Raw genomic sequence first — 21,968 nt, 5'->3', positions numbered from 1 at the left:
ATAATTGCTTTTAAACATAAAGAGCCAAAATTTCTCGAATAGGCAGAAAACCCCAAATCTTGGTCAACTCTTCTCCCTTCTGCTCTGACTGGATTCCACACATGAGGGACTATAATGAATTTATTTTGTTAAAAACAATGCAAATGAAAAAAATGCAAACGAGAGACTTTGCTCCAACAGATTAAAACTCAGTTACTTAGCTCACTCTTGTCAAGATTCTTGGTTGCAAATAGCAGGGACCACTTTGGCAGAAAAAGATACCCCCTGGAGCTGCTCCTCTAGACACCAGCCACCCAGACTGCTAAGTCTCCTGACTCCCCCAAGCACATATCTCTAATTGTCCCTACTTATTTACATATTAGTGAGAACAGGGAAGGGTAGGGTAGGGGGAATGGATATATGTATATACTTGAATACATACAAAAAAATAGCTCCGGAAGGATACACAAGAAACAGGATAGCACTGACTTCCCCTGGGGAGAACTGGGTGGTGGGGAGACTAGAAGGAAGATTTCTCACTGCTTGTATTTTAATATTTATTGTACCTTTTGAATTTTGATCCAGGGCAATAAATTACCTATTTCAAAAACCAACAACTAAAGGTTCCATCCAAGCCAATGAAAAACTTCAACCTTATACCTAATTTAAAGCTCCTCCCCCTCCCTCCCTCCCTGTCAGGCCTCTGAGCCCAAGCCAAGCCATCGCATCCCCTGTGACTTGCACATATATATGCCCAGATGGCCTGAAGTAACTGAAGAATCACAAAAAGAAGTGAAAATGCCCTGTCCCTGCCTTAACTGATGACATTCCACCACAAAAGAAGTGAAAATGGCCGGTCCTTGCCTTAAGTGATGACATTACCTTGTGAAAGTCCTTTTCCTGGCTCATCCTGGCTCCAAAGCTCCCCCACTCCTGCCCACCAGAGAACACCCCTTTGACTGTAATTTTCCTTTATCTACCCAAATCCTGTAAAATGGCCCCACCCTTATCTCCCTTTGCTGACTCTCTTTTCGGACTCAGCCAGCCTGCACCCAGGTCATTAAAAAGCTTTATTCTCACACAAAGCCTGTTTGGTGGTCTCTTCACACGGAAGCGCATGACACTCCCATGTCTGGCATGATCTGACTCCACAATCAGCAGCTGGGAAGGAAGGGGCTGAGGTCTGTCTCCCCCTCTTCTTTTACTCCTCCTCCCTTCACACCCTTGCTGTATGTTCCCGCAGTGGGTAGATTTGATTCGGATACAATCTCTTAGATGGTGTTATTTGTGGTTCTCTCCTGATGTTCTTCTATTCTCTCTTCGGAATGCTGGCTCTTTCTGAGCACTTCATGGATTTTTCAGAAATTCCTCTCCCACTCCCCTGCACAGTATCCTGATGTCAGTTGGGTACTCTTTGGCTGGCCTCCTTGTAACTCTTCCTGCCTTCCTCCTCCCTCTGGGGGTTTTCTGCAGTCTTTTATGCTAGGGTTCCTTGCCTCAGAGGATGGCATGTCTCTTAGGGGGAAGTTCAACTTTCTTGGCATGCATTTTACTACAGGAATATTAACACATCTTGATACACCAAATATTGCCCTGCCTGCTGATGAGGACTGCTCCAGCTAGCTTCCTGCCGTTGCAATTCTCTAGGAAGGAGGCAGACATAGCTTAACTGTTAGGCCTGCCTTCCAAATTCAAGTTTCCTCAAGCATTCTCTGACCAAGACCTATCTAGCTAACTAAGGTGGGCTCATGAATTTCTGCAGTCCGTAGGGATTTATCCTGAAATTTAATACCACCAATGTTTTGGTAAGAAGCCCTCACCCACAAACTTGGCTGGGAGTGGAAGGAAACAAGAACATTAAACTGACAACTCTAGACACAGAAGCATCAATCCCCTTGTTAATCCAAAATATCTGAGACAGGTCTCAGTCAATTTAGAAAATTTATTTTGCCAAGGTTAAGGATGCACCCGTGACTCAGAAAGTCCGGATGACATGTGCCCAAGGTGGTTGGGGGTACAGCATGCTTTTATACATTTTAGGAAGGCATGACACATCAATATTAGTAAGATGTACATTGGTCCATCCAGTAAGGCAGGGACTTCTTGGTTAGAAGTAGATAAGCAACAAAAGGTTGCATTCTTTTGAGTCCTTGATCAGCCTTCCACTGAATATACAATTTAGTCTGGCTCAGTGAATCTGCATTTTTACATAAACAATAGGGCAGAGGTAGCAATCAGACATGCATCTGTCTCAGGTGAGCCTCAGAGGGATGACTCTGAGTTCTGCCTGTCCTTTATCCACAAGGAATTTCCTGTGGGCAGATTGTGAGGGAGGTATGTAGCTTATTATCTTTGTAGCTAAAATGGGAGGTAGGTTTGCCTGATGCAGTTCCCAGCTGGACTTTTCTCTTGGCTTGGTGACTTTGGGGTCCTGAGATTTATTTTTCTTTCACACCCTCATACAATGAATTCTAGTCTTTTGCTTATCTGAGCCGGCTGGGATGTGGGGGTGAGAATTCAAAGACACATTTGGCCACCTCCTATCAAACTTCAGAGAGAAGTAGCTCCTAGACTGCCCTCCTCATGGATGTGGAGGTAAGGCTTGTTGTCTTCAGCTTTAGAGCTTTAGACAAAGTTTTGAGACAAATAGAAATATCCTGTTCTAATTTGGTTACTCACTTTAGTTAAAACCTTTAAAACATGATCCTGCCATGTAAAAAAGACAGTTCTTTAATGATAATAACTACCATTATTGAATATTTGGTACAAGGTGACAGTAGCTTTATATACTAAGTGTATTAAATGTTCACAACACTCTTAGGAAGTTTCATACCCATCTCAGTAATAAAACCTGAAACCCAGAGGTCCCGTAGCCAGTGGCAGAGTTGGAATCTGAACCCAGACCTGTCTGATTCCCAAACTCAGTCTGCAAAGATGAGTGGTTGGTATTGACTAGTGTAGTTGTCCCCTACCTGTGAGCTACAGAATTGAGGTAGGGGTGTTCCCGGACCAAATTGAGGGCTGGGCTGCTAGTTTTTGTGGCCCAATAATGAGATGTAGATGAACTGGGGAGGAAGAGAGTTTTTATTTCTGCAACCGGTTACATAGAAAAGTCCTGGAAATTATCGCCAGACCAACTCAAAATTACAGTTTTCTAGAGCTTATATACCTTCCAAGCTATGTTTACGTGTAAGCGTGCATTTATCTAAAGACATAAGTGATTAACTTCTTTTAATCTATAACTAAGGTCTGAGTACTGAAGACCTTCCTTGGAAGCTCAGTAAATTTACTTAATCTACATGGGTTTAGATGCTGGGGTGATTACCCTTATCTTGCCCCCTGCTAAATCACAGAGGTTTGGAGAGTTCCCTCAGACCTCCAATAAACTTGTTTGTGGAGGCCTGGGGAGTTTCTTCAGATCCCCAATAAAACTTGTTTAATCTTAAACGGGTCCCGTTAAGAATTCCTTCATTAATTTGTCATGCTTTAAGGCCCAGGAAAGGCCCAGGCAAAAACCCTTGGTGGGCTTTTGTTACATCCCAGCCTTTGTACAAGGGCACTGGCTTTTAATATTTAACTTAGCTACTCAGTACTGAAACGTTGTTATGGAGGCTTGCATTAATGAGACCTGGTCTGCCACAGGGGTGCAGTTATTACAAGAGATTGAAATATCCTAAGTTCATCAAACATTGTCTGTGGATCCAAAAAATAATCTATATACTACTATTCTCCCATATATATCAATTCAATTCAACGATGAGTTATTTGTGTCAAGCATTGTTCTAGGTGCTGGGGATACTTCAGTGTACAAAACAAACAAAAATACCCATCTTCATGGAAATACAAATTTTCATTAAAAGTGTACTGAAATTATACTTTTTGTCATCATTTTATCAATTAAACGAAACTAAACATATAACTCAGTTCACGAAGAATTTTGCTATATAAAATAGCAAGGGATTTTCTATTTATTTGCTATAAAAATGTCCAATCTGTTATAATGGATATATCTGGAAACCACTGATACTATTTAACTCTGAGTAATTTAATTATCACAAGAACATGATCCATGATCGAGGAGTTTATTTGCAGTGAAGTCCAACCTGATAATGGCAATAATTGGATCATAAAGGAAGTATTGGGCAATCTCCTTGGGTAATCCCACTCATCCATCCCACAGCTCAGTGCCAATTATAATGACTACCTAAGTAAATTAGGATTGCAATTTTATTGACAATTCTGATGAGGAATCTCAGGAGCACGATTTTCGGCAGAGACGCAGATTACTTCATCTCTTGTTTACCTTTTGACTCTGGGACTCCCTGAGGTTCCTTCTAAAGCTGTTACAGAAGAGGGAACTGTTTGTCCAAACAGGGAGCAAAGTCGCATTTGACCTCGAATTTCAGCCCTTAGGATACCCAGGGAATAAACAGTCATACACTTACTGCTAGTCAAACACTGCATGATTATTTAACTAGAAACTCCACATTCCAAGAAATTAACTGTCACTAAGATAACTTTTGGTTTTTCTCATCACGTCTTTCCCTTCACATGCCACCAGCGCCAGTTCGAATTCCCGTCCCCAGAGGCAACCCTTCCGGGTCCAGGCACAGGTACGCGGTGAGAAATATTATTCTTTCTAATAGCAAACGAAGAAAACGAAGGGGGGAGGAGATGGGCCTGGGATACAAAGTTCTGGCACTGCTCTTCGCACCTCACCTCGCTGTTTCTTCCCTCCTAGTCTTCAAGTCCCTTGTCTCCCCGGTCTCACTGCCGCTCTCCCCTCGCTCCCTTCCCGCAGCCTCACTCAAAACCTACGAACCAGTCGCGGCCGTCAGACTACATTGCCCACAATGCCACGCGCCGGCCAGTCTCACGTGGGGGTTTACCCCCAGCTGCTGTTACAATTCATGTTAATCAAACCCACATTTCTAGGAAGGAGCCGAGTTATTATCTGCCTCTCCGACAGGATGCCTCTTTGTCTTCACCTGCCATCGCCGCTGTTCCGTGAAGAATCCTCTGTAGAAGGAAATTTGTTCAGGCGACTGCTGTGGCCACCCTCCGCCTAGGCCTCTGTCCCTGTGAGGTCCCCGGGGGCCTGGGAGTGTCATTGGCGGATGACCGCGACCCTTGCGGCTGCCGCTGACTTCGCTACCATGGTCTCCGGCAGCAGCGGCCTCGCAGCCGCCCGTCTGCTGTCGCGCAGCTTTCTCCGTGAGTCCGGCCAGGACTGTCTTCCTTGCGCCCGCGGGTTCTTGGCCTCGCCGGACCCAGCGTCCTGGCCCAGGCGGCCGCTGGGCCCTCAGGGCGGGACCTCGGCGGGGGCCTGGGAGCGGTTTGGGATTCCGGCTTCAAGTCGGCGACCCCTACGGAGGAAGGAGCTTTGCTGGATACGTGGGGTGGGGGGCATGACTTAGGCCGCTGGTAGATGGAGATACTGGGTGGCTGAGCCAGGATTCGGGTCTGGGAGCCCTGTAAATTTGGAAGCTTGCTTTCGGCCCAGCGGTGACAAGTGACAGGGTGGGGGTGGCGTCTAGACTGGCCTTATTTGGAGTTGGGGGTGAAGAGGTGGGGAAGGTAAGTGTCTGGGTTGAGAGGTAGGGGAGGTGTCTCAGTAGGAAGTTGGGGGATGAGGCTGTCCCTAGTACGGAAAGGTCCTACACTTCGAATTCCCCCTCCGCAAGATTGTACGTCAGGGGAAAGATAGTCTCTTTACACAGAGTGGGTCGGCATAGCCGCATAGACTCCTAGAAGCTTATGGTTGGCTGGGACCTAAACCAGCTTATTTGCAGTGCCTCCAACAGGCGGTTTGTGGACACATCAGTTCCCGAAAACTTAGCACCCAAGATTGCTAGTCTTTGAGACATGCTGACTATGGAAAATTCTTGCTATATTCAAAGTCTCTGTGCTTGTCAGGTAGGTTATAGTAGAAAGAAACTTTGTAATCATCCACATCAGGGTTTGAAATCTGGCTAGTCCCTTTTCAGTCTGTGTAATAACCCTGGACACTTTTCTTAATCTGTTTTTCAGTGTTTCCAATCACATGAAAATATTAACACATTTCAGTGAGCCTGAAGCACCATCACTTGTAAGGTGGACCATTATTTTGTTTACCACTAACAATGAAAAACGATTGCTTATTAAAATTGTGACACACCAGTGGTTGTCACATGTATCCTGGTTTTTTAAAAAGTGAAAAAAAATGTGCGTTTTAGCAATGATGATGTACAGGATGATCTGGCTTCACTGCAGAATAAGTGGAGCAATTTATATAAAGTATCTCGTATGTAATAAAGTTAGTTTTCTTTTTCCGGTTTGTTCGTAATTCTGCTTGTACTGAGTATTTTATGAGACTTAATTCCTTTCTTGAGAAGATTACATTCTAAAAGTGTGCATTGATGAGTGTGCACTCAGTAGCTAACACTTAGTTGCCAATCACTTGAGGACAAAGGTCTGGCTAGATAATGTTAGCAAGTATGAAATAGTTGGTTTGTTTGGTAAAGCTTTCTGGAGATTCTTGAGGGTGTTGTAGGCAGAAGGACAAAAAGAATTCGTTATACCCAGTAATCACTCAGGGCAATAGAGTTTGAGCACCAAGAATGAAGTATATTGAATATGGTTTTAAACCAGCTTAATTTGAATAGATAGTGGGTTAGAATGTAGAAGATCAGGTGCGCAGCACAACCACTGTGGTGGGAAACCCCAGGATGAAGTTGCCCACCTGTGTCTTTCGCTTCTGTGGTCTTGCTAGTCTGAGGTTCTGCAAGATCCTAGCCTCAGGTAGGTCTGCTGTCTAGAAAAATCTAGAGAATAAAGGAAGAGTGTCTAAAAGATCTAGCTCCTTACTCCACCCTTAGCAGAACTCTCAATCCTCTTCCCACAGAAGTGGAAGTTCGTTCTTAGACTCCCAGGATCACTTGGCTTTAGAGTGACCATCTGGTTAAGTTTTGTTATTGGAGTGGGCTTGAATTATCTAAGTCATGTGATTAACTTGTTGTTAAGGGTCTGAGATCTAAACCAAGATATATTCTATATCAAGAGGGGTTATGGACAACAATGTTTAATGTATAAGCACCTCTAAATTCACAAAACTCTAACTCCTATTTCCCATGCCACATTTCTGAGCCCATTTTCACTCCCACTAGAAAAATAGCAGCTCCAACATCACCTTGCAAACTTTTTTTTTTAAAGGGGCCAGAAATTATTTAGACTGTGAAGCTAATAGAGCTGCAGATGTTAGGGAATTTTGTTCCCTCTGTTAAGTTTAAACTTATGGTACGTTACTTGCTGAAGGTCATAGTGTTGCAATATTGATTAGAGTTAACAGCAACAACAACAAAAAACTCAAGTGAACACTGGTAATTGTCTTTCAGAGCCCTGTTTTACAGCTTATGAGAAAAGGAAAAGGGGCCTGGCACAGTGGCTCATGCCTGTAATCCCAGCACTTTGGGAGGCTGAGGCGGGTGGATCACAAGGTCAGGAGTTCAAGACCAGCCTGGCCAAGATGGCGAAACCCCATCTCTACTAAAAATACAAAAATTAGCCGGGTGTGTAATCCCAGCTACTCAGGAGGCTGAGGCAGGAGAATTGCTTGAACCCGGGAGGTGGAGCTTGCAGTGAGCTGAGATCGTGCCACTGCACTCCAGCCTGGGCGACAGCGTGAGACTCTCAAAAAAAAAAAAAAAAAAAAAAAAAAAAAAAGGCCGGGCGCGGTGGCTCAAGCCTGTAATCCCAGCACTTTGGGAGGCCGAGGCGGGCGGATCACAAGGTCAGGAGATCGAGACCACAGTGAAACCCCGTCTCTACTAAAAAAAAAATACAAAAAGTTAGCCGGGCGCGGTGGCGGGCGCCTGTAGTCCTAGCTACTCCGGAGGCTGAGGCAGGAGAATGGCGTGAACCCAGGAGGCGGAGCTTGCAGTGAGCCGAGATCGCGCCACTGCACTCCAGCCTGGGCAACAGCGTGAGACTCCGTCTCAAAAAAAAAAAAAAAAAAAAAAAAAAGGAAAAGGATCCAGTTGAAGTGGAGAGAGAAAATACAATGTAAAATGAGAAAGATTTCTTCCATGAGAAAGTTTAAGGATTTCATAAGCACCCTTAAAGTTGAAATAGTGACGTTTTAAGAGAAGCATAAAGTAATGCAAGGTCTTTTTAAAACTGGTCAGTAGTTTCTGTAACTTGAATCTTTTAGAATAAATAGGGAATAAGAGCCAGTATTTTTGAACCTCAGAATTTTGGTATTTTAATGCCAGAAAGTAAAGCTTAAAAGCCAACTGGTCCCAAACCTTTGTACGGCAGATGAGGAAATCCCGAAAGTTCCCAGTGAGTATCAGAAGGGGTACTAGCACCCAGGTCTTCTGACTCTGCAGTATCGTTTCCACCAGCATGTACCATGTGATAATTTAAGCTGCTTTCTTCGAAGCTCTGATTTTTTTTTGGCAGCCTCAGTGATGTGTTGAGAAGGTGACTATTCTGCTCAAAGGTGTTGCCTTCCTTTTCCCTGTGTTTACCAGGTGTGTAGGCCTGTTTTTAGAATCAGAGATGCATTTAAAGTGTAGTTTGGAAAAGGAGATACTCAACAGTGATGTTTTGGATACTAGTATCTGTTGCCATTGCATCTAACAACCAAATCTTTATTTCAGAAATACAAAATAGCTTTGATTCAAATGTACCAATGTGGCCATGAGAAAGTGATTTGATTTTCTGACATCAAATTTGTTTTTCCATAGAAATGTAATTGGGAATGTTAAAAATAATTTCTCTTAAGTGCAGGGCAACAATTTCATTTCATCAAGGGACTGGCATGCCATAGACCCACATTTTTTTTTTTTTTTTTTTTTAAGACAGAGTCTCACTCTGTCCCCCAGGCTGGAGTGCAGAGGTGCCATGTCGGCGCACTGCAAGCTCCGCCTCCTGGGTTCACGCCATTCTCCTGCCTCAGCCTCCTAAGTGGCTGGGACTACAGGCACCCGCCACCACGCCTGGCTAATTTTTTTGTATTTTTAGCGGAGACGGGGTTTCACTGTGTTAGCCAGGATGATCTCAATCTCCTGACCTCATGATCCACCCACCTCAGCCTCCCAAAGTGCTGGGATTACAGGCGCGATAGACCCACATTTTTTTACATTATAACATTTCTTACGTTAGGATGTGTCTTATTATTGATATATATGTAATTTTTTTGAGACAGAGTTTTGCTCTTGTTGCTCAGGCTGGAGTGCAATGGCACAGTCTCAGCTCACGGCAACCTCTGCCTCCTGGGTTCAAGCGATTCTCCTGCCTCAGCCTCCTGAGTAGCTGGGATTACAGGTATGTGCCACCATGCCCTGTTAATTTTGTATTTTTAGGAGAGATGGGGTTTCTCCATGTTGGTCAGGCAGGTCTCAAACTCCTGACTTCAGGTAATCCACCCGCCTCATTTTTTCTTTTTTACCAGTAATTAATAGTACGTCTTAAAAATCAATGGTGTGTTATATTTGATGAAATATGGTACTTACAGCTTATTAAACTTCACTTGTAAGTCAATATTAAATGAATATATAATTTAACATTTGAATAGTGGGTTGTTTGGAGTTTAGGGGTAAGTGGCTGCTAGCTAGTCTGCTGTATTATAAGGTCCTGTAGGTGTAGACTGCAATAGCCTGTGTCTTACATATGCATAATGCATATGGTTAATAAGTGTGCATTTGTTAAATTCATGAGTATATGCATGAATAAATGTTTACCAGGGACACAGTTTGAGAGGTGAGTTGAAGGAGTATTGAGTATTGCATGAATAGAGCCTCTGGTTATTGGTTAGGAGCATGGTACTGGTCATACAAGGCCCATGGTTTGAGTCCTACGCTGGGCAGGTGCTCTTTGACCATACATTGCATCATTCATCCCATCAGCCATCTTATAAATCATGCAGTTACTATTATGGTGAAGAAGACCAGTATGTGGCTGACAGGTACAAATCTGTCACCCCCGTTGAAAACACATCTCTCAGATTACTCAGCCTCTTTCCTTCATTGTCTTTATTACAGTTTGTACTGTTGGTAGTTTTGTTTTTCTTTGTGTAATGTTTAGCTCCTTTACAGGGCAGGAAACTTCACGCGGGTAGGACCCTGAGCCTGTCTTGTTCACCTGTGAATCCCTAGCACCTGACAGATAGCCTGTCACAGTGAACATCTCAAAGCAGTTTGGTATACTCATTCTGCATCGGTAATAATAATGGTAATAAAATAGCTCTTAGGGATATAACACTTGCTCTATCCTAGGCACTATTTTAAATGCTTTATATATTACTAACTCATTTAATTCTCACATCAGCCTATGAAGTATATACTATTATTGTCCCTGTTTTACAGTGAGGGCTGCACCTTTACAAATGTATTATATGTTAAAAACTTAGAAGTGTATTTGTGCATACTGCACATTATATGTAGACATGGATTAGTATTTTTATAAATAAACATGTAAGATGTGCACAAGGACATGTAGAAAACATTTTTGGCTAGACTTATTTGATTTTAAAATATGAACTATTTTTTCTCTCTTTTTAGGGAAAGATTTGCCTTTGTGTTCATGTAGGGTTATAAACCCAGTTTTGAAAGTATACCAGACACTGTGCTACCTGGTGCCAATTTAAGGAGTAATTTCATATTAACATCACAGCCTCCTAGGGGCAGCTGTTATCCCACTTTTAGATGGGAAGACTAAGGCTAAGGGAGATCAAAAGATATGCTCTGGGTTACATGGCTGCTGAAAGGCAGAGCATAAACTCAAGACCAGGCCTGTCTGATTCCTGTGATGATATTCTCAGCTGCTCCTAGGATGCAGTCCCAAGGTTAAGCTGGACAATTTCTAAGAATCTGAAGATAAGGAGGTGGCCTAGGATGTGACAACTATAGCATTCGCCATCAGAAACTATTCCTGGTGGCCAACCTCACCTTTCCTGCTCTAATATTTAATTTAAAATACTTATTTTCGGCTGGGTATGGTGGCGCATACCTGTAATCCCAGCACTTTGGGAGGCTGAGGCAGGCGGACCACTTGAGGTCAGGAGTTTGAGACCAGCCTGGCCAACATGGTGAAACCCCGTCTCTACTAAAAGTACAAAAAAATTAGCTGGGTGTGGTGGTATGGGCTTGTAGTCCCAGATACTCAGGAGGCTGAGGCAGGAGAATCCCTTGAACCCGAGAGGTGGAGGTTGCAGTGAATTGAGATTGCACCACTGTGCTCCAGCCTGGGCTACAGAGTAAAACTCCATCTCAAATAATAATAATAATAATAATAATACTTATTTCCTTCTTATTAGTAAAGCTAGGCATCTCATCATATATTGATTTGTAGTTTGTCATCCATTGTGTTTCTTGTTCATGGTCTTTATCAGTTTTTCTCTTAGGCTTTGAGCTCCACTTTTTGCTGGCTCTTCCTGTTGCCCAGGTTAATTCCTTGTCTGTTAAATGTTATGAAAACACTCCCCTGGTCTGTCATTGCCTTTAACTCTGCCTATGGTGTGTTTTACTCAGTCTGAATGTTTTCTTTTTTCATGTAGGGAAATATTCAATTTGTATTACTGCTTTTGGGTTTCATTTATTAAAAAAAATGTTAGCATGGCATTTGTACTAGATTAATGTAGCTTTGGGGACTGCCAGCAGCATTTTAGGGCTGAACTTCCATGCAGTCTCTATATGAATTTTAGAGAAACCTATTGTCTTTATATGTACAAAAAAGATAGAGGGTTCTTTTCCCTCTTTCCTGATACGTGGGAGTTCAAGATTGACTTTTTCCAACTCACTGAAAAAGAGATGAACCTTATGATGTTTAGTTTGGTGTAAGTGTTTCTTTTGGAGACCCTTTTTCTTGTCCTGTAATTAAGTGAAATGCTTCCCATGCACCTATTGTGTGTAAGTAACTGACCATATGCCATAGGAGATGAGATGAATAAGACATGGTCCTGACACTCATGGAGTTTACAGTTAGCAGTGCGAAAAGTATTTAGATGGTACTTGAAATAATCTTGAAATAAATTTAAGCTTAGATAATTTCACTTAGAAATAATGTGATAAAGAGAGTAAGGATATATGTGTACTCAGTAGTGTACTGTGTGATGGTGTTTATTGTATACCACATGAAAGTGTTCATAGCTTCTATTCTTAATCTCAGATCCCTTTTAAAGTCCCCCATTATTTTCATAAATCATGTATATCATGTGAAGATACAGGAATTCTTGACTGTAGTGTTTTATGTAAATGTTAATTTATATGGATGAACGTAAGTGAAATTCTCAGGAAGTTGAGGACATTAAATCTTTAATTGAAAGGTAAGAGATATTTGCAAGATGGTTTGGCTACCAATGTATGCCTTGTGTTCTAAATTTCACTTCAGGAAGTCACTTACTCTAGTAATTTGATGGCTTTGTCACAGAGGTCAGGATTGTATTTAAAACCAAAATATGATTAAGTTGAGTTAAGCAGTGGACAGTGGAAGATTTGCACTGTGAACTACTTTGCATTCTCCAGCAGAAGCAGAGTAGGCTATTTTTAATTACTTAAGGTATTTGCTTGATAATTTGGGTGGAGAAGAAATTCATTAGGGAAAGAAAGTGTAGAGTCAGTTTGATTTTAATATTTATAGCAGCTAGTGGTTTGTACTCTTTACCAGCCCAAATTAAGGAGAGTGGTAGAAGGATTCTAGGAGGGAAGGTGGGGGTATGGGGAGTCTGCTTTTGTGGGGAATCTCAAGCCTGGAATTCTGGGCCTTAAATTAGTTAAGGTGGGGAGGAATGAGGAGAATGACAGTGATTTAACATTTGGTGAGTTTTACTTGGAAAAGCATATTTTGCGTTATTTCCATTTGAATGCAAATACAGCAACAAAGAATTTCCTTCATTCTATGATGTCAACAATAGTAAGACTTGTCATTGATTTGATAATAGTATTGCCTCAAATATATCCACCAGTTGTTAGGTGTGTCATGGTAGCATGGAGTGGCAGGAGACTGAGAATTGGTTCTCTCTGGAGTGTGTTACCTCAAGCTGTTGAGGAGGCAGAAATTAAGGTGAGGAGTATTACATCATATAGCTCACCTTCAGGTCCTCCTTACAGCCATGACAGGTTGGGGAGCATGCTTGATATAAAGGGCCTGGGGTAGGGTGGATTCATCTTCTGGTGTAGGTTGAGTTTCTGGGATTCAAAAGGCATTTGTGGTGATTATGGTATACCATCATGGCTTGCTGGGCTACTCATGGTTTTCCACTGGGTTTTAGAGTCTGCTCTGATTGCCAACATTTCTCACTTGGCTGGCCTAACATATTACAGCAGTATTCTAGAAAAGGAAGCATATGATGGTCCATGATTCCTTGTCTGGATCTCCTGTGACAAGTTAATTCCTACTGTGCAGGTGCAGCTATCAGTTTAGATGATAGGGGCTCAAGTTAGGTAGCATGGGCCAGGGCTGGGGCAGAGGTGAAGAGAGTTTTTAGTTGTGGAGAGGTCATAACAGTGGACCAGGAACCAGATGAACCTCTTTCCTTTCTTTAGGAGCTTGGAGATCAAGTTATTGGGGGTTTTAGTAGTGAACTGCTGATAACCTAGGTTTCAATTTGGAGGTAATCTCAATGAGGGATTCATTCCTTAACTCCACCTCTCACACATACATAGACTTCTCTACCTTGAATAGGTGTGGGGAGTTTACCCCAAATTCCCAAGGCTTTTTTGTTGTTGTTGTTATAGTACTTTACACACTAAGCAGTTATGGCCGACTTTTATATCAGTTCATATAGATTGTGAGTTATTTGAGGGCTGAGACACTGTCATTCGTCACTTTATCCTTGACACCTGACATTATGGCTTGGTATAGGTGCTCCCCAAATGTTGATTGAATCAATGAACGAACTCACATTTCAGTACAGATGATAACCTTGCCTGGCATCATACAGGTTTCTTGTCAGGATGGAATGTGATCAGGAATTTCACTTTCTTGCCATTGAATATATTTCTTGGATTTGCCTGTAAGATGATAATAGTCTATTAGTTCCAGCTTATCTAGAAGTGGGTCTGTATGAGCCTAGGCCTGGTGTGTAGATGGGGAGATCACACATGCATGAGTGCACACACATCTACACGTATGCATTAGAGGTTTCCCAAGATTTACTTCATTAGATGCTGTAGGCTCTCAGGGGCATTGCACAGACTAATACTAAAAGGCCAGGGGATTGGGAGGTGAGCTGCTGTTTATCACACTTCTGATACACTTTTTATGAGCACCAAAGATGTGATGTTGTAAAATCTTGTGCTCCATAGATTTGATCCAGGAGATCTGGAGTTACTATGAGAAAGCAGAGATCTTCGTTGGTCTGTTATTGGAGCTGTGCTTTAGGGACACAGACAGACCTGTCTTTTCTCAGGGTGACTTCTGCTCCTTTCAAAGGAGAAGTGAATTGTCTGATCTATGTTAAGTTAGTGAGTATAAGAGTACTGGTGCAGAACCAAACTTTACCCAGAAAAAGTATTTTATATGAACAAGTAGGGACTCCAGATATCCTGATCACAACATCTGATCTTATAATCAAATTTTCTACCTTCTGGTCTGAAAACATATGATATGATAATGATATGATATGATACATGAAATGATATGAGCCTTTGTTGAAGATTCAATGGGAGGGACTGGTAAAGCCGGTTCTTCCACTAGTCAGGAATTGTAGCAGGGTAGGAAAGGGTATAGCTTCTACACAAATATCATGGTTGTAGGTGTTCAGCTGGGAGAAGTGGGAGCCAAGGGCAAGGATGGGTCTGGAGTGCAGCACTGGCGAGGGTGGGCTGTGCTGCACAGCTCAGTAGGGACAGGGTGTCAGGCCATAAATCCCTGCTGTGTCCACTGGCCTGGAGTCAGATGCTTAGCTGTGACTGCTGTGCCAGAACTTGACCTGCAAAGCCCATGGCCCCTTGTTGATCACAGTCTCGTCTGAGAAAGCTGTCTGTTACATAGCGGTTCTTTGTGTGTACCAAATGTTATCCAGGTGGTAAGGGCTAAATCTGGGCCTGTCTCTTCCCTGGAGGTGTAATGGATTCCAGATACTTCCGCCAGAAGCAGATGTTGTTGCTCTTTCAGTTATGGAATGTGAGGTCAGGACTTAGGTGGGCATGAGGCAGTGATTTAAGGCAGAAAGCATGGAGTGGACTGTGGGCAAATATGTGACAGGTGTTCTTTTTTTGTTGTTCAATAGAGATTACTCCTTATGTTCTTTACTTGGGCTGGCTTCGTGGACTACCACAATGATAGGCAGAAGGCCTGGCTACTTTGAAAGGGCCAGGGATGGGCCACAGAGAAGTCAGGTTGGTAGTATTAATGGACGTTTAGAAGGTAGCCCACAATTTTAAGTCATCTATGTTCCTCCTCCTGTTTTTTGAAACATGGGGAGCTGGTTGTAGTAACTACTTAGATTTCTCAATTAATTTCCCTTTTAGGTAGGTTGCTTCAATAACCTAGGTTTGTTTTTTAAAACAAGCTTTTTCCTCTCTTGTCTACTTGCCTATTTATTTTATTTTCCCTGTTTCTTTTATACATGAGTTCATATCAGAAGACATTAAGTGATTTTTGATTGTATTTTAGATAAGTTTTATCCTATGACTTAACATTTAATATGTTGTTCCTACTAGAAAATAAGTTGCTGAGCAATTTTTACTTGTATTCCTGACAAAGTTTGCCTCTTAGCTTACCTATTTAAAGGTATTAGACTTCAAAAATTTGGGTCAAATGGGGAAACATGTGGCTCTTTAGTAAACAGTATTAAAAGGGGTGACACTTCGTTTTCAGTCCCTGGATTTAATTTTAACCATTTATCTTTGAGCCCCAGTTTTTTTCTAGGAAATAAAAATGATAAACATTAATTTTTTCCTCAGTTCAGAAAAAAACTACAAGATCATGGTTCTTGATAAAGAGGGGATCCTGGAGAATGGAACAATGTCTTTTATGTTTGTTTTTCTAACTTATTACTGTGGTCACTGTGTCTTATTTAAAAGGTGACATTTAGGTTTGCTGTGATCACAGGATAGCTCGTGCATTAGAGGATTTTGTGTGTGTGTGTGATCAAGTTGAATTATTGTTCAAAAGTTTAGAAAAATTATAACGTGTCTTTTTTTTTTTTTTTTTGGTTTTTTACGTCTTAGTGGCACAGAATGGAATTCGGCATTGTTCCTATACAGCTTCTCGGAAACATCTGTATGTTGATAAAAATACAAAGATTATTTGCCAGGGTTTCACCGGCAAACAGGTATGTATATCTAGGTTTTTATTTTGAAATGTAGACTAGAGATATAACAAATTAACAATTTTTTTATTTTTAATATCACAAAAATAACACATGATTGTTGCAGAGAAATATACTGTACAGTAATGGGGTTGTATCTCAGGAGGTTAGTTGCTATTGTCGGCCTATAACATAAAAATTGTGTTTAAACTTACCTTGCAAAAGAGTATATTGTATGCTTACTAGGAGTATATTGTGCTGGAGGCCTATACACTTTCTTTCAGCAAATACGACACTAATGATTTTCCTCCAATGTTGAAACAGATCACCGTTTCTTTGACTAAGCACTAGGTAAACTAGATTCTTGTGTTTAGGTTTTGTACAAACAGACAAAAAGCCATATTGTTAAACACAGAATCCGCATTCAGTGTGGAGAAATGCTCAAACCCAGAGAGGCTCATGGGTACTGAGACAAGCAGAAGAACCAGCCCACTGACTTTTCCCATCTTATGCTTTTCTGGGACCATGGCCTGGGACTAGCAGGCAAAATTGCCTGAAGTGTTTTAATTTGTTCTCATTTATTGATATTCATTCTCTCATCCTCTTTCCTGTTCACATCACAGATTTTGTATAAGTGTAAATAAATATATCTGTGATGAGATTCTATAATAAAATGCCACATAAGAATCTTCTTTCCTTTTTCCTACCTTTCTACTCCCCAGGAATTCCTTCTGTTAACAAGTTGGCATGTATCCTTTCAGATATTTTTCTTGTGTATACAAACACATTTATAGGTGTTTTGTAGTGTTTATTATACAGAACTATATATATTTATATAATATTATCCAGCATATAATATATATACAATCCATATTTCTATAAAACAGATACCTAAAAGTAAAATTGGATGTCACATGGTCTGTGTATTTATAATTTTAATAGCTACTGCTAAATTGAACTTTAAAACATCGGAACAAATTTATACTTCCACCATAGTAGATGCACAGAATTTTTTAAAATGAGGGAATACTATCAAATCAATTAGAGTATAACCACGTATCTTAACCCAAAGTATCCCTTTTTTATTATTAAAGGAGATATGGCAAGATAAAAACAGTCAATTTTTAAAAAATAATTTAAGGTTAATGATTTTTCTGTAATTAAAAGAATTGTCAGCCGGGCGTAGTGGCTCACGCCTGTAATCCCAGCACTTTGGGAGGCCGAGGTGGGCGGATCACAAGGTCAGGAGATCGAGACCATGGTGAAACCCCGTCTCTACTAAAAATAGAAAAAATTAGCTGGGCGCAGGGGCGGGCGCCTGTAGTCCCAGCTACTCGGGAGGCTGAGGCAGGAGAATGGCGTGAACCCGGGAGGCGGAGCTTGCAGTGAGCCGAGATTGCGCCACTGCACTCCAGCCTGGGCGACAGAGCGAGACTCCGTCTCAAAAAAAAAAAAAAAAAAAAAAAAAAAGAATTGTCTTGTCAATTCTTCAGTATTTTGGTAATCTAGAGCAGAGGTCAGTAAACATATTCTGCAAAAGGTCAGATTGTAAATATTTTAGGTTTAGTGGGTCATACAGTCTCTGTTACAACTACTCAAAAGCATTTTAACAGCAAAAGCAGCCATAGAAAATATTGTCAATGAATGGACCTGGGTGCATTCTGATAAAACTCAATTTACAAAACCAGGTAGTGGGCCAAATCCTATAGACTGCAGCTAGCAGGTTGTTTCATGTGAAATGGTCCTTTGCTTTTCTATTTTTTTTTCTGAAATGACAGGGCACACAAATGTGTTGCAGTAGACCTTTCTTCTTTTTCTTCTTCCAGTCCTCTATTACCATAAAAAAAAAAAATCCACCAATAACAAAAAAATGAAACACCCATAAAACCTTGAAATTTTGTTCCTCGTAAAAATGGCAGGGTGTGGTGGCCCACACCTGTAATCCTAGCACTTTGGGGAGCCAGAGTAGCAGGATTGCTAGAACCCAGGAGTTTGAGACCAGCCTGGGCAACATAGACCCATCTCTACAAAAAATAGAAAAATTAGCTGGCTGTGGTGGCGCATGCCTGTGGTCCCAGCCACTCAGGAGGCTGAGGTGGAAGGATCACTTAAGTCCAGGAGGTTGAGGCTGCAGTGAGTCATGATTGAACCAACTTGGGTGACAGAGTGAGACCTTGTCTCAAAAAAGAAAAAAAAATAGGTTTATTCTGATAGCCAAATAATGTTATGTATGCCACTTCCCTTATATACATTCTAAGGAAAGTAGATCTTCGTCCAAGATTTGAAGTGCATTCTATCATCCCCTTCCCAACTGATGTTATATTCAGCCTGTTTTTTGTTATATATTAATATTATTAGCATATAATCAGATGTTTGATTAACCCAAATTCTCCACGTAAATTTATTATATATAATTTTGTTTTTCTGTTTGCCAAATATTATATGATTCTATGACATTTTAAGCTCTGAGGTTTTTTGTAAAATCCATTGCCCATGGTGTAAGCAGTATTCAGAACTGTCTCTGTGTTCTAAATAAGGTAATGGTTTGCCTAAATATTTAAATCAAAGGGTAGTTTTAGTGTTTTTCAGTTACCTGCAGTTAACATTGTTTCTCATTCACTCTCCTTTTTTTTTGTTTTTGTTTTTAAAGTTAAGTGAGAGCATTAATTGCCTCAGGTTTGTTGATTCAGATTCATTATAGAGATAATGATGATGTCTGAAGTTTAGAACTTACTTCCACAGTAAATCTGCATATTGCCTCATTAGTTTTTCTCAGTACACACATTGTTCTACATATGAATGAAAAATCTTTGTATTTTTAGAGTATGTTTCAGCAATGCAGTTTTCCAGTGGGTGCCACCTTGTTTCTTTTACTGGGTTTATAAGCTGCTAAAATTATTACTATTCCTAACTGTGTACTGGCTGATGATAATTGTAAAACTAAGGAAAATAAGCTTATTTTGAATAGATGTGATATTCCTGTTTAGCACTACTTTAGGATTAAAATTTGGTACTTTTGAGTTTACCTGGCATTGTAGTCTAGGGCAGTGCTTCTCAGTGTCTGTAGCAAAAAAACAGTGTAGGTGTTTGTTTTTAATTTTCAGTCTAATGTAGATCAATATTTTAATAAAATACAATAAAAGCTGTAGCAATGTCTTACTGCTTTATTTGCAAACATTTTTACTTTTTTAAAAATTAGATTTTCCCCCTCCCTCTCCCCCTTCCTTCCTTCCTTTTTTTGTTGTTTTTCTTTTTCTTTTTCCTCTTACCTCATTGCAGAGCAGCAAGTCTGCAAACTATGCTTTGAATAGCACTGCTTTAAGAGAGAGAGCAAGCACTGGCCTGTGGTTCTTTCAAAACCCTGCCCCTGACTTTAGACAAGTTAATTAACATGCTTGGGGTCAAGTTTCCTATTTTGAAAAATAATTTGAATCAGAAAATTTCTGAAGTCCTTCCTAAGGCCCTGATTTGTATTCCTTTAATAGAACGTAAATAGTTGGGACCGCATTTTGAAGGTGCTTGAAATGACCACATTGATTCATTCATTTTTCAACAGCTATTTATTGAGTGCCTACTGTATGTTGATTTAGGTGTCATATTGCAATGAACAAAGTAGACATAAATCACTGTCTTCATGGAATTTACATTTTAGTGATTGGGGGGGAATATATCAACAAAATCAATGAGTATATTATGTGGTATGTTACAACGTATAATTGCTATGGAAGAAATAAGCCAGGGAAAGGAGGAGTGTGTGTAGTCCTGGTGGTTAGGATGGAGGAGAGGGCGATTTTATATCAGGTGGTCAGCAAAAGCTTGATCTCTGAGTTAAGATGTAAAGGAGACGTAGGAGTGAACCAAGTGGATATCTTAGGGAAGGATATTCCATGCAGAGGACACAATGAGGCCATGAGGCAGGCGTGTGCCTGCTGTGTGTGGAAGCCGCAAGGCCAGCGTGGCTGGAGTGTAATAAGGAGGCAGGTACGGGATTCTGATGTGGGGAGACAGCTTGTATATTGACTTGTAGGCCAGTATATGGAGTTTGGCTTTTACTTGACTGAAATCTGAAACAATCAGAGTGTTTGATTAGAGGAGTACTATGATCTTCCTTATGTTTTGACCAGATCACTCGGGCTGCTATGGAGATTAGATTGAAGGGGAGCAAGGGCAATAACCCATTAAGAGTTGAAGTGACTTAGACCAAGGTAATAGCAGTAGAAGGGGGAGGAGTTGTTGATTGTACTTTGAAGATAGAGCAATAAGATCTACTGATGGATCTAATATGGTACATATGAGAAAGAGAATAATCAAGGACGACTTCAGTATTTTTGGTCTGATTATCTGTGAGGCATGAAGTTGTCTTTAACTGAGATAGGGTAGATGGAGGGGGAGTGATCGGGAACTCAGTTTTGGACATTTTGAGTTTGAGATACCTGCTAGTTCTCAAAGTGGAGGTGTCAGGTAGGCAGTTGACAATGTGAGTATGGAGTTCAAGGCTTAGATATATGTGGGGGGTGTGTGTCTTTGTGTATGTGGGAGGGGTCACCATATGGATGATATGTATTGCCGTGATACGGGATGACATCACCAAGGGTATGAATTTAGATGAAAAAGAGAAGTCTAAGGAGAGAGAAAGAGAAGAGGGGAAGTCGAACCCCAGAAGCCTAGTGAAAATGAATCTCTCAGTCCTTGGAGCTGTTTTTGGTTGTCATTAAGTGGATGGAGTTATGACAGTTAGGAGGGTATGCTACTGGCGTCTAATGAGTGGAGCCCATGGTTGCTGCTAATTGTCCCACTAGGCACTGGATGACCTCTCATAAGAAAGAATCATCCTGTCCAAAATGTCAATAATGCTGAGACTGATGAGGAGAAGTGAATGGATAGAGAAATATAGGTTGCTGGGTGGGCAGTATTAAAGGCTTACTTAAGATGAGTGATCATTAATTTAAAATGATACCAGTTGACATGTTTTTTTTTCCCCCTAGCCACTTTTTGGCTGCACATGTATAGACTTAGAGTAGGGGGAAAATTGGATATAACCCAGGTTTTGGTTTTGCCAGAGATTTAAGTTGAAGGGACAGAAAGCCAAGGTTGTTGTGGGAGGGTGATGATCTACCATGGATTTTAAACTGAGGAGTGTGAGCCCATGAGGAGTTGAGAAACAGGAAGTTTCTGGTCATCAGCCAAGTTTGAAAACGGAATCAAAGAGGCCCTTGTTTATAGCTATTTTGGTTTTTCAGAGGCTTGTTTTGCTTCAAGGTTCAAAGCTATGTTTAGTACATTGATGGGAATGCTTCGTGTATGTTATTGTCTGGGAATAGCTAACCTATTTGTTTTTCTTTTCCTAAGTTGCCAAGATTGCTTTTGCTTCTCTTGGGCTTTCCAGTCTACGGTTTCTCATGGATCTTGTGCTTTTTCCCCTCAGGGCACCTTTCACAGCCAGCAGGCATTGGAATATGGCACCAAACTCGTTGGAGGAACCACTCCGGGGAAAGGAGGCCAGACGCATCTGGGCTTACCTGTCTTTAATACTGTGAAGGAGGTAATTAGTGGTATCTGAGTTTGGCAAGATAAGAAAATCAAGGGAAGAGCAAGCATTCTTTGGGTAGAGATCTTAATTATGTTTCTTTTGGGAGAGTCACTTGCTGTTTGAAAATTCAATAACGTAGAGAAATTTGAATTGCCCTCAAAACCTGTGTGTCATTTTTGTTTTTATATACGCATCAGCTATTAAGGGAGGAAGTACTGTGGCCAG

At 41.1% G+C, this 21,968-nt stretch overlaps 2 protein-coding genes across 4 annotated transcripts in view; one reads left to right on the top strand and one right to left on the bottom strand.

The window, feature by feature from the left end:
• LOC105465361 (dynein axonemal heavy chain 6) overlaps window positions 1-5,037 on the bottom strand; it is a 383,399-nt gene extending 378,362 nt beyond the window's left edge. Inside the window, exon 1 of one of the 3 annotated variants that reach the window (XM_011713768.2) lies at window positions 4,907-5,037. The gene's annotated coding sequence lies outside the window, so the exon portion shown is untranslated. Of the gene's footprint in view, window positions 1-4,693; window positions 4,808-4,906 lie in introns of those variants that run through there. The other 2 variants (XM_011713766.3, XM_011713767.3) reach the window with 2 other exon arrangements.
• Window positions 5,038-5,060: 23 nt separating this feature from the next.
• LOC105465363 (succinate-CoA ligase GDP/ADP-forming subunit alpha) overlaps window positions 5,061-21,968 on the top strand; it is a 36,504-nt gene continuing 19,596 nt past the window's right edge. Inside the window, exons 1-3 of the mRNA XM_011713773.3 lie at window positions 5,061-5,193; window positions 16,134-16,237; window positions 21,639-21,755. Coding sequence (XP_011712075.2) covers window positions 5,097-5,193; window positions 16,134-16,237; window positions 21,639-21,755 — 318 coding nt within the window. The 5' untranslated portion in view covers window positions 5,061-5,096. The remainder of the gene's footprint in view (window positions 5,194-16,133; window positions 16,238-21,638; window positions 21,756-21,968) is intronic.

This window comes from Macaca nemestrina, chromosome 13, assembly GCF_043159975.1.
Source record: "Macaca nemestrina isolate mMacNem1 chromosome 13, mMacNem.hap1, whole genome shotgun sequence".
In the NCBI taxonomy this organism is placed as follows: Eukaryota; Metazoa; Chordata; class Mammalia; order Primates; family Cercopithecidae; genus Macaca; species Macaca nemestrina.
This window is presented reverse-complemented; position numbering and strand designations above follow the sequence as displayed.